The sequence below is a fragment of the Rutilus rutilus genome (assembly GCF_951802725.1).
Source record: "Rutilus rutilus genome assembly, chromosome: 11".
Classification (NCBI taxonomy): Eukaryota; Metazoa; Chordata; class Actinopteri; order Cypriniformes; family Leuciscidae; genus Rutilus; species Rutilus rutilus.
In genome coordinates, this window is record NC_140216.1 from 2,986,910 (window position 1) to 3,000,643 (window position 13,734).

A 13,734-nucleotide genomic window follows, 5' to 3' on the forward strand; every position below is an offset into this window, starting at 1 on the left:
AGCTGTGATAGCAAAGCTGAATTTTAAACAGCAATGACATATCGTGTTATTATCAATATTGAAAACAGTTGAGCTGCTTAATATTTTTGTGGAAACTGTGATACATTTTTTTTCAGAATCATTTGATAAATAGAAATTCTAAAAGAACAACATTTATTAGAAATTTTGTAACACTCTTTCCTGTCACTGTCCCTTTTAATCAATTTAATGTATCATTGCTGTATATAAGTATTAATCTCTCTCTCTCTCTCCCTGTCATATACAGTATTGTGTATAATTTTATATATAATTTATGTATTGATTTCATGTAGCATATTCTCAGTTAGTTTGTGCAATCTATATGACATGTGACAAGAAGAGATCTGCTATGTTTAATTTAAAAATGTATTGTGAAACAAAACCATGGAGGATACATTGTATGGTTTATGTTGTAAAAGTCCCCCTGTAGTCAATAATTGTATCCCTTAAAAATCACCAAAATTACATATTTAAACTTTTTTTTCTTGGAAAAAAATGTCTTCACGCCTTAAAATAGCTTGAATGTAACTCTACACCCATTTAGTATGCGCGGTTCTATGAATATGCAAATGAGCCCCGCCTCCACTCACTCGCTCCAGCTCAGAGATCCACTGGTTGACGATCACACGTTGATCTGATTGGTTACAAGGTAGTTTGTGACGTCAGAAACACCAGCGATTTCATGTTTTTGAGACTGTCTTTGGTTCATTGCAGTTTTAAGGAGAAAATACTCAGCAATGGTGTTGACTTTTTGGGCCCTATTTTAACGATCTGAAACGCAAGTGTCAAAGCGCAAAGCGCAAGTAACTTTGTGGGCGGGTCTCGGCGCTGTTGCTATTTTCCCGGCGGGATAAATGACTCTTGCGCCGGGCGCAAATCTAAAAGGGGTTGGTCTGAAGTAGCTTCATTATTCATAGGTGTGGTTTGGGCGTAACGTGAAATAAACCAATCAGAGCATCATCTCACATTCCCTTTAAGAGCAGGCGCGCTTTTTCCTTGGCGTATTGCTATTATAACGGCGGATTTGCCAGGCGCGCGTCAAGAGCGGTTCACAGCCGAGGAGAGCAACGCTCTCGTCACGGCCGTAAAAGAGAGAGAAGTGACATTGGGGATGGGAGAAACACACCCAAATTAGCTTCGGCTAAACAGGCATATAATAATGTGGGTAAATGTGTAAGCTAGATGTATGCTTTTATAATAAATTATTATATTTATAATAAATTATCTATCTATCTATCTATCTATCTATCTATCTATCTATCTATCTATCTATCTATCTATCTATCTATCTATCTATCTATCTATCTATCCCCTCAATATGATTTGCAAAAATGAAAACTGCTGCTTCTGTGTAGATTAGAGAATCACAGTGTATGAGCGTTTGTGCACTCTATACATTATGGTCAAGCATGCGCCCTTAAAATAGCATAATGAACAACGCGCCACTGACTTTAGACTAGGTTTTTTCTGGCCAGTGGCGCAATTGTTTTATGGAACAGTAAAATAGCACCAGAGAACGTTTGCGCCAAAACACGCCTCCTTTTTTGCGCTGAACCGCCCAGAGAGCGCAAGTTCATTCCCTAGTTTAGCGACGTGCTTCTGTGGAGGGAAAAGCGCGCTTTGCGCGGGTGCAAAATAGGAATGAAACATGCGTCGGTGTACAAAGTCAATTGCGCTGGGTGCAAGATAGGGCCCATGAATTTACACATGGTTTGTCTTAAAGCATATTAAAAACACCACATAGACATATAAACAACTTGGTTTTCACCACAGAGGGACTTAAAATCTTGTACATGTTCAGTTAAAAACGAAAATCTCACAAGATGGTCAAAATCACTCAAACGTTTGATCTGGTACATTTTGCACATTTATTGTTAAACAAAATATTTGTGTAGATTAAAGTAGATGCAATTTATATCATAGTGAAATAGACTCAAATTCAATATTAAACAAAAACTGTGCTCTCTGCTGTAAGAAAGAAAGAGTAAATGTGTTGCAACAAAACACTTGCAGCCAGGGACAGAAATCATCCTGTGATGCTCAAGTAAGTTGCTAGCTGTGTCAGATTTGTGTTAAGGAGTGCCTGCAGTTTTCTGGACAGCTGCCGTCATCATCGGGGGTCCGTGTGTTCAGAGAACATGATCACCAACTGCGCAGGCCTACCAAAACCTTCATCCCCCTCAGTGTTATCCACTCCAGAGCACACTCAGTATGGGTGAGAAGTGTGTTTCTGCAGGTGTCCACTCTTACACACACACTCACACACACACATGCGTGGCGCTTGACTCTCAGCAGGTCTATAACCTTTAGCTCTCGACTAAATCACTACATTCATGTCACTTGGGTGCCTGTTTGTTCCTGCAGCTACAGGCTGCACAAACTAATTGAGAAGATGCGCAATGAAATCATGCAGAAAATTGCCTAGATCCATATATATATATATATACAGTATATTGTTTTTGGCACCCCAGGGGTATGCCGAGTTAATCATAAATTTCCGTTTATCCATTTAGAGGACCCGACACCTGACAATCCTCCCACTCCCTTTCATTTTGGGGAGTTTAAAAAGTATATAGTGATTAAACAGGTGAATTTGTTATTAAGCGAAATTAGAGGTAATTGTAAAGCCTTGCTAGAACAAACCTCTTAACATTGTTACAGGACTTTGCGACTGGTGGGCCGTGTTTTCTGAGAGGGGTCATTGACAGCAGGGAAAAACGATGTTAAATTCAATTAATACAATGAACCAAACTTAGCACAATTATTTCATGCTGTTGACAGCCGTAGTTTTTCACAGCAAAACATGATATAATAAGTTTATTTAATATTATGCTGAAAAAAAAATGTTAAAAAACATTTTAGTTAGTTGACAATTGTTTGGTCTAGGAAAAAAAAGATCTAGGAAAAGATCTAGAAAAATCTAGGGAGAAAAACGTTATTATAATGTTATGCATTCTTTTGTTCATACTCTTTTTTTTTTTTTCTTTTTTTTTTTAGTTGGGCAGAGAAAACACATGAGAGAATGTGACTCAGACTACATTAAATACAAGATCACTTTCAGCAGGGATAAATATGATTTGTGCCAACCACAATGTTTTCAGTGCCGTGAATCATTGGCTGTTGAGAGCATGAAGCCATTGAGATTCAATTTTGTATGATGAACACTTTTGGTACTTGATGGACCACTCGTTGTCCAAAGTGAAATCTGGGTTTTCATGATTGAATGGCTAAAAACACATTATTTTTCCTCATATTCTCCATTCCTGCAGCTCCTCTCTATGGGCCTTCTGAAAAGCACACTGTGCTCTGATTGGTCGGATGGAGCAGTGTGTTGTGATTGGTCAAGCGCTTTGAGCGTGTTTGGGAAATGTACCGCCCCTTACCATGACCGCCAGTTTCAACACACTACTAACTAACTCAACCAGGCCCCGCCCCTTTATTCTGCGTATTAATTATTTAAATGAGGAATATTGTGACGTGTTCATTCCCGGAAGAAAACTCAAGACTACAATGGAGGTGTTTCAGGGAGTTCAGAAACAGTGACACTGATATAGATAATAACTCCCGCTGGAGGGACTTTGTGCTTTGTAACTTTGCAGAGCTTTTTCATGTGCAAAACAGCAACATTACACACTTAAAGAAAGATGAAAATGTGAAAAAGCACAATAGGAGTCTTTTAATAAACACAACACGCTGCCCTCTGCTCTCACTGGCAGCACAGAGGTTTATTGGTACAGTAGGCTATTCCTCTCTTATGACTGTTGATTGACGCAAACACCTCATCATTTCAAGCTAAAGTTTATCCCGGATGCCAGACTGGAGAGGGCTTGTCACAGGATACTTCTCTAATTAGGAGCTCCTTGACGAGAGCATGACTTTCAGAGGGAAAAGTATGCTTTTGGGCCTGAAGGAGCCTCATGGTTCCCCGTGCTTGCCTGAGATAATGAGTTATTCATTTTCAAAAGCAATCAAGATGTCAGGAGCTGATAGTGAAACCTGTTGCCGTTGGAGATAATGCCTCCTTGTCTTTTCATCAAAGCCCTGTCACTTTGACATCAACCATGATAAATGCGGCAAAACTACAAGAGGCTGGATTTGAGAAGGCGTAAACCCGTAGTTGTCAATTTTTAAGATATGACTGTCACCGGCTTTGGGAGAGAAACACCAGAGCGTGTCTACTTAGCAAATTATAACTGACATTTCTATATTAAGATGACGAATCAGACCCAAGTGTGTTTGGCTAAGCCTGCTTCAAATTAACTCGTTTAGCCGGCATGAAGTTAGTCATCTGAGGATTTGATTGGATTGCTAATCGTTGACAAATTAAGACGGTCATGGATGACTGGTGGAGGCTTGTGGCTTATATTCCAATATGAGCCATGCAAATCCCGCAAAAAACATTTCGAGCGCTAAGTGAAACTCAATCCCTCGAGATGGCAGGGTCGCAGTTTTTTTCTAATTATCAAATCAATAGTAGAAAACATTAAGTGAAGGCTGACCACTGCTCAAACCAATTAGCTGAGACTTTCACATTCTTTTGAAGGGAAACAGCACATTCCTGTTTGTTTTTTTCTCACTGTTTTCATTCTTTTCCTTTATACAGTGAAAACTTGTGGATCAAATCTTCAAGGTCCGTCAGGGACTTTCACCTCACCGAACTTCCCCATTCAGTACGAGAGCAACTCCCAGTGTGTGTGGATCATCACAGCCAGCAATCTAAACAAGGTAAGAGCAAAAATGTATGTTTGATAATGCCTCTTGTATTCTATAACATTTAGGTGTTACAAGATCAATGTTGTTTCATGGTTCTGGAAAAATAACTGTTGTTTGGCTTGGTCTTCGGATGTGTGTTGCGCACACAAAACTTCTCACACAGCGCACAAGTACCGAATTGAGTTCTCTCTCACATCTTCTTGTGCTTGAATATTTAAAGTAAGCAAAAAATAGCCCGCCTTGTTGGCAGAGGCTATTTACATTAACTCCACCTAATGACGTCTGGTTGGGCCAGACAAGATTACAGAAGTCGCTGGAACGTCACCAGTAGCAATAGTGTAATGCTAAGGCGGAAAGATTTGACGCAAATCGACCCGAGTTCAAATCTCCCTTTTGCCGGACACGCTCTACTCCCTTTTCCCATCACATATCAGATCAGAAAGGCATTTAATTTAAATAAAAATGAAGAAAATATTCGAAAAGTGGAAATAAAGTGTCTAATGTGTGTTTAATAACAAAGTCTAGGGAGGGCTTTATTGTCCCAATAAGGCGCCATCCATTTAATACAGCTTTCCTGTAGCTCAAACAGTAGAGTGTTGGCGCTTACAAGGTCATGGGTTCGATTCCCAGGGAAAGCAAGAACTAAGAACTGATAAGAATGTAAAATGTGTACTTTGAAATGCAATGTAAGTCGCTTTGGATAAAACCGTCTATCAAATGCATAAATGTAATAATTTGAATAAATATAATCATTTACACTCTATGTTATTATTGCATATCGTTTAATGTACAACAACACTCAGGTGCAAATAGTATCTGCCACTATTTATAAGTATAAATAGCATCAAACTACTATTTACACTTATTGCAAAGAAAATACTGCTATTTTTACAGAGTGTAAATAGAATCTATCCCTATTTTCACTTAAGGTCCGAAACCTTTGTATGCGTTTTTTCGTATGTCCCGAGCGCCGTTTACGCTGTCGGGCAGTCCTCCCTGTCGAGCCCTGACTGTGGTCCACAAGTTGGCATTAGTATTCTGCCGTGACTCTTCTCAGCTTCTTGTACAGGGCCTGTGGTGATGCTGTCGCTGGATCAGAGAGAGAGAGAGAGTGAGCGCATGGGCGTCTGATCATTTGACTGCCCTGTCTCTCCTGGCTTTCTGTGCGATTGCTCCTGACCTCCTCCCTTGTCTTTTTTTTTTTGCAGGTTATTGTGGCCTTGCCCCCTACAAACACCTCCCTATCCATCCCTTCTTCCCCACAAAGCCCTTGCGCGTTTATAGGGAACTGCATGATGGGCTTTGTTAGTTATGTGTGTATAAAGGTGAAGAGTGTCTGTTTTATTGCTCTTGTGGGTTTTACAGCCACACTTCAGTTTAATTCCAACATTTTGAGATCACCCCCACAAGAGCTACAATGTGTGAATGTGTGTAGGGAGATAATCAGTGTATAAATATGTGAATGTGCGAGAGAGAAAGAGAGAGATGTTACTTGTGTAGGGCGGAGGATTCAGTGAAGAATGGAGCGATCATAAGGAATCGTGAGGAAATAAGTTTCGTCTTAATGATTCCGGCTCCATTAATTATTCTTTTGAGTTTGAAAAAGAAATATTTGAATACATTTGTAGAATTGCGGATTATTGCAATAGTAAATATAAAGCAAAGCACACAAAATGAGACGCATGACGAAATGAACTTTCACTGAAAGGATCCAGCTCAGAAGAGTCGTGTTTTGATCTCTTGGTATATTTTTTGATGTACTTAAGCGAACTTGTTAGAGTCATTCCCTCGAGAATCGGACTTCACTGTTTGAGCTTTATGCTTTTGATTCTCTAAAACGGACTGTTTCGTAAGAGTTATTAGCTTCACTTCACATTTGATTCACTTAAAAGAACCAGATCATTAGAGTCATACGCTCAAGAACCAGAATTCACTGGCTACACTGTAGGTGTTTTCAAAGGAATCAAAGTTCATTGGTCTCATTTTTTTCTAAATGGTTCTCAATGGTTCTCTCACTTCAGCCATATCTGCATTGTCATTGCGGGACCTTGCAATTGATTTCAGGTGATATGACTCACTAACATTGCAATTCATCTTGAAATAGCAGATCTATTGAGTGCAACAAACAAAAACCCTGAAATTCTTTCCTAACCTCAAGTCAAGGTCTCAATCTTTTTGAGATTGACTCTTTCTATGGTGGAATGATACACACAGGCAATAAATTAAAACGGACAAACCGTTTTCTCAGTTCAGAATGTTTGGCCTTCTCCTCATCTGCCTACTCGTAGGTTTATAAAGAAGTTCTGTGCTTATCTAAGTACTTTAGAGAGTCCTGATCATGCCAACACTCTCTTACTTTGACTGTTCATTCATACATTTTCCCAAACTTCTGCAGGCGAATCACCCAAGGTTTGAGTTGGAAAGCTGCGATACAACCCAACTTTCTCAAGACCATTTAAATGTTCAGAAGGCCGTGATGAAATCGTCTGGACGTTTTCCCATCATATGATGGATGGAGGGTAGCATGAAAGCCTTGTGGGCCATAGAGATGCTTTTTTTTTTTTTTTCCTACTTTTGTCAGTCCGCATTGGACCACTTTAAAAGGTCTGGAACTCTGCCAGCTTGAATAGAGACGCTTGTGTTGTTTCCCCGCAGCCTTGGCTTTGGCGTGTTGTTTTCAATAAATCAAAGAGTTTGTAGAATCTTCTCTAAGAAAAAGACTAACTTTTTTCCTTACCCCCCAGCCCCTTTTTTTATTTTTATTTTGTAATGGCCAAAACAATGAGTCAGGCAGTATCAGTGGCAAGTCACACTTTTTGTGTATTTTTATTTTTAATATTTCCACCGTTATTGTGCAGGAAAGAACATAGTTCATTGAACACACCATTGTGTTATTTGGGCATGTTGTCACACTCCATGAGGAAACCTGCTGTACATTGTGTTATTTGGGCATGTTGTCACACTCCATGAGGAAACCTGCTGTACATTGTGTTATTTGGGCATGTTGTCACACTACATGAGGAAACCTGCCATTAAATAGCCTATTATAGGCTTTTTAGCCAATTTAAACAGTAAGATGAAATAAAACACAATTCATTAAACAGAAAAAATAGGCAACATACAAACATACAGGCCAAACAGAAATACAACCAAATTACAAGGCTATGATTGCAACAAATGGCAATTGATGTTTTGAACATGTTAAATGGGGATGTGGACATTAGGCTGACCACCTGTGTGACGACTAGCCCAGGTTTCCCATGCTTTTTGTTTAATTATGTGCTTTTTGAACCCATATTCAGCCATTATGGTGATAACCCTAATGTACTAGCCCCCATTTTACCTATTCAGAACAGCAATTGCCATTTGTTGGAATTATAGTTTTGTACTAATTTCAAAACGTTTTTCAGAAAGTACAATTGATTTGTGGGTTTCACTTAATTACAGGAAAAGCGTGTGGCAAATTCATTCATCTACAGAACAGAAATGCATTTGCAGCACAACGGTGCGTTATTTATTTAAATGTATACCAGCGTACACCCTGTTACAAGTGAGCAATTGCTAATTGTCTCTTACAGCCTTTTGCTCACTTATTTTTGGCAAACTATTTTAGGGTGGCAATTTATTTATATTGCACTCTGTGCTTTAACCTTGGCGAGAGTGACTTGAATGGTGTCGGGGCTTAATTCAATTTAGAGTCCATTGTGGCACTTTTGGATTGTGGGAATGTTGGAGACAATGTTAGTTTGGTTTCTTTTTGTTGTTTGCTTTTTGTTCAAATGGAGATAACGAAAATAATAAACGGATCACTGGTTTACCAAGGGATTTGTTAACTCCGCTTAGCTCAGAGCTCGCCGTGCATATAGAATCAAGGCCAATGCATCAGGCGCACATTTGGCCTTAGTCAAAAGCAGAACGAATTTCTGTGTAATTTGTTGATAAATACAGTGCATGCATTGAATTCAAAGGGACACATTACGAAGAAATGGTATTATGTGCGATTCACACATAAATTGGTTGATGTTTCATGAATGAGGCCCAAATTGTGTCCATCCTCATTCACATTTACAGCTGTTGAGTTGCATCATGGTTTCAAAAGGAGACGTCTGCAGTAAACACGGCTTTGTCCATTTGTAGATGGTTGTTTTTCAGAGTTCAGTTGTCCATCCTGAATGGAGCATGACCTGATTTATCAAGCAGAAACTGAAATGCTGTCGCCCCATTGGTCTTTTGTTGGAGATTGATGCCCAGATTGGGCATTAACCTCAGAGGGAGCATCAAAGGTCAGATCATGACAGGCAGAGAAACATATGTCCCCTCATCCATGCTCAGACTGCTCACTTCAAGTCGTCTTTTCTTTTCGTTACTTGTCTTCCATTTGATCTATTTATTCATTTTTGTGGTAGAAAAAAAAAATCGTTTTATATTAGAGTAGAAGCAGCTAATATCAAATAATGATAAGTATTGAGCAGGTTCTGACTAACTTAAACATATCTGAATGGCCATTGCATTCATGCGCTCAGCAAGCATGTCTGTGATTGGCTACAATGCTCAACGCTGCAAAAAGAAACCTTTGACGCTCTTTACAGAGCGCTCACACAAATACACACGGGAGAGTTTGACGTAGACGCCTCTCAGCAGGTACCGGATTGTTCTCTGGTTTCGTTTCAATAACATAACATAACGTAACATAACATAACAACATAACGTAACATAACATAACATAACATAACGTAACAACATAACGTAACAACCTAACATAACGTAACATAATGTAACATAACATAACGTAACAACATAACAACGGAACAACGTAACAACATAACATAACGTAACAACCTAACATAACGTAACATAATGTAACATAACATAACGTAACAACGTAACAACATAACATAACGTAACAACGTAACAACATAACATAGCGTAACAACATAACATAACATAACAACGTAACAACATAACGTAACGTAACAACGTAACAACATAACGTAACAACATAACATAACATAACAACATAACATAACGTCATAACATAACATAACATCAGCATATTACAATGATTTCTGAAGGATCATGTGACACTGAAGAGTGCTGGCTTTGTTTCACCTTTGTTTTCTTTTTTAATATATTTTAAAATAAAATGTATTCCTGTAATGGCTGATATTTAAATTTGTAATAATTTCACAATAGCACTTTTATTTTTTTTATTTTTTTACTTTATCTTTGATCAAATTAATGCAGCTTTGGTGAAATCTTGCCGACCACAAACTTTTGAACCGTGCAGTGGCAAAAGAGTAAATAATGTTTTTTTTGTTTGTTTTTTTTGTTGTTGTTTTTTTGTGATATGTGAAAGTGAAGTGAAAAGTGAAAATTCTGCATGCACTTGGCCGAAAAACGAACCCGAAAATGACTTTTTATATAATTATTATTTCTCATTTTAAATTATTATTATTTTTTGGGTCATTTTATTAATATTTGACTTTTTAATTAAATTCAATAATGTTAAAAAATTTGAATTCAAAAGATACAAGCCAATAAAATACAATAACCACATTTTTATTTAAAGTAACACCAAAATTGGACATAAAATATATTAAAATAATATTAAATATCATATATTTTCTGCCTTTTTTCTCTTTCAGCCCTAAACAGAAAATGCCATTTTCGGTGCATCCCTAATATTTTTGGTTCAACATTCAAGTCTAAGCACAAAGAACGGATCTGAACGGATTCCAAACACACAAACGTGTAACAATACCCACACACACTAGGGTCTTCCTCAAGGTGAAAGCAGAAAACAAGCTACCAGGATGTCAAGCTCCCATAGTGCTGTTCGTAGTGTCATTTCCCCCGATTAAGTTCACAGAGATGGGATCTCTGGTTTCTCTAAGCCAGGCTACTTCAACTGTCACACAATCCAGCTGGGATTTACTGCCAGTACAGTCTCACCCAAGCATTTCACAGATGCAGTTTCAGAGCAAGAATGAGAGCACAAGCCATCATATGGCCGCTGCTCAGATAATTACAAGTTTGCTGAAAAGCAAAACGCTGAGTCTTATACTTCAAACGATAATTGTTCAGGTCAATGCATGAACTGTCAAAAAAAGTAATAATAATAATACACATATATATATACACACATACAGTATATATATTATTATTATTATTATTATTATTATTATTATTATTATATATTTTTTTTTTATTTTTTTTTTTACTATATATATATATATATATATATATATATATATATATATATATATATATATATATATATATGAACGTACTTTAATCATATTGCTGTTGCTGCAATTTATTAAATGCAATAAGCCACTTGAGGTTATGTTCAAATGATTTTGAATCTGTGTTTGTTATTCTTAAAAACACCCCTAAAATGTAAATTCAGTAAAACTGCAAATCACTGTCATCTGCTTATTGCTTTAGTTCAACACTGTGTTCTGTGCGTTGTTATTTTTATTTTTATTTTTTGTCCTAAAAGCTTTTTATAAATATGAAGAATTTTTTATTACCATCACTGTTCACTGAATTTCCAATCATGTCACTCAAATGAGACTATTTCAGTAGTTTTACCTGGAGCAGTATTTCAGTAATATCATGTCAGCCCTTCAGCACACGCGATCTGTCAAATCAGGACCATGTCAAGCGACAGAACTGATGAACAACCGTCACAGTCTCAAAGTGACAAGTAATGCAGTTTGGTCAAATAAAAGACATTTGCAAGTAAATGTACTTCAAAATCAAAAACCATGAACTGAACTGACTTCTTTATTCCATTAGCCTGTATTAAAAGCAACAAAAGAAACATTGGCTGACCTATTGGATGAAAATAATGGGTTTTGAATATTTACATGATCGCAGGCGGTGACAACAGGGGCCTTAAAATCCCAGATTAAATTTGCAGTTTCTCTTCAAAACATCAAAATGTGTCTGCTTTGGTTCTGGCTCCCTGAAGGACAGTAATACGCCATGAAGAATCTCATATTTTCCTTTCTTTGCTGATAGTGAAAAGCTATTAGTAAAAGTTTGAAAGCCCCTGATGTAAGGTGTGGAAAGAATACATCCTGAAAACAAGCCTCTGGGAATCCCATTATTGACAAAGATAAAAGGCATGATTGAAAAGATTATAAACAACTACTGTATAGGGCTGTCAAAAGTACAAGTACTTCGGTTCCAAGTCGATACTTATTATAATTGTTAAAAAGTTATGTTACGTTACGTTACGTTACGTTACGTTACGTTACGTTGTTACGTTACGTTGCGTTGCGTTGCGTTATGTTATGTTATGAATACATCCTGAAAACAAGCCTCTGGGAATCCCATTATTGACAAAGATAAAAGGCATGATTTGAAAAGATTATAAACAACTACTGTATAGGGCTGTCAAAAGTACAAGTACTTCGGTTCCAAGTCGATACTTATTATAATTGTTAAAAATGTAGGCTATGTTATGTTATGTTATGTTATGTTATGTTATGTTATGTTATGTTATGTTATGTTATGTTATGTTATGTTATGTTATGTTATGTTATACGTTACGTTACGTTACGTTACGTTACGTTACATTATGTTGTTACGTTGCGTTGCGTTATGTTATGTTATGTTATGTTATGTTGTTATGTTATGTATGTTATGTTACGTTACGTTACGTTATCCTGTGCTGTTATGTTATGTTATGTTTCTAATATGCTGATTAAATCATTCTAATATACTAATATTAAGTTGTTATGTCCTGTCATGATATGTTATTTGCATAATATATGGTTTGGTAAAATTTAACAATGGGTCATGGGTCCAGTTCCCAGAAAACAAACAAACTGCATAGATGCTTATACTGTTATATTATATTATTTATGTATTTATATTATTTTATTTTTAAATGACTGTTTTTAATTGAATGCCCATTTTAGTGTGTGTATGCATGCGTGCTTGTGTTGATATGTCGGTTCGGTGTTTTGTGAATGTCTGGTTTTCTTTTTCTTACACTTGTTTGAATTGCATCAGGCCAAAACAGATTTATTTTCCGAACATTGATTCTGGTCTGAACACCCGTCACAATGACGCATTTTCATTTTTAATGAAATAGACCTGTCTGTATATCGGTAAAAGCATTTTCACTGGCCTCTCTGCTCCATTGTAAAGGCATATTTCTGCTCTATTACCTTATTTCTTTGCAATTCAATACTCGCTCGGCACCTCACCCTCCAACAAAAGCATTAGCTTATGACTCCAATCGCCATGACAACCGCAGGCAGACAGAGCAGGTCGCTGAATACTTCGTGGACCTGATCTGAGATCAGATTTACGGATTCTTTTAATATTACAAATCCAGAGAAGAGACGGATCCAAGATCAGCCTCAATGACGTCTCATTCCCAACTGTTCAATCCCGCATCTCTGCCGTGCCAGAGCTGAATTTGTTATGTGGTGACCTTTAGTGAAACAGGGACTCTGGAGTATTTTGTATTCAGTTACATGGAAAAAACAACTGTATTATCTGTGCCGAGATGCCGTCTGAGCATCAATCATCACTCCTAAATAGCTCTCATACATCCATACCTGCTAAAGCCCATCGCCATGGCAACTAATTCCACCCAGTAGCTGTCAATGGGTTGATTGATATAGAAAGTTCAGGCCTCTCCAAATGCCTGTGGCTCTTTCCACACCTCTAATCCCCGTTTCCCTGTTAAAGCCTCAATCCCCCTTTCCGAACTCCCAGTTATCCAAGAGATGGTCTAGTCTTGAAACAACTAAATTTTGAATGAATCAGTTGATTGTGCTGTGATTGTGTAATGGGTATAATTAGTCTGACTTTTTTTCTTTCATAAGCATCAGTTTCCCACAGGACTGAGAAAGTACAAAAGGTGGGCAATAAATGTAGAAACCAGCTGGGTTTCCATCCAAATGTGAAGCGAATATTTTCCAGGTTTGCAACAACAACAAAAAATGCAAATTAGGTGCGTTTCCATCAGGTGGTTTGGTA

At 37.5% G+C, this 13,734-nt stretch overlaps 1 protein-coding gene across 1 annotated transcript in view; it reads left to right on the forward strand.

Annotated features, from left to right (window-relative positions):
• The window catches only part of csmd3b (CUB and Sushi multiple domains 3b), a gene marked incomplete at its 5' end in the record, with an annotated part of 443,617 nt that overhangs the window by 238,184 nt on the left and 191,699 nt on the right, over positions 1-13,734 (forward strand). Inside the window, one exon of the mRNA XM_084423901.1 lies at positions 4,622-4,743. Coding sequence (XP_084280027.1) covers positions 4,622-4,743 — 122 coding nt within the window. The remainder of the gene's footprint in view (positions 1-4,621; positions 4,744-13,734) is intronic.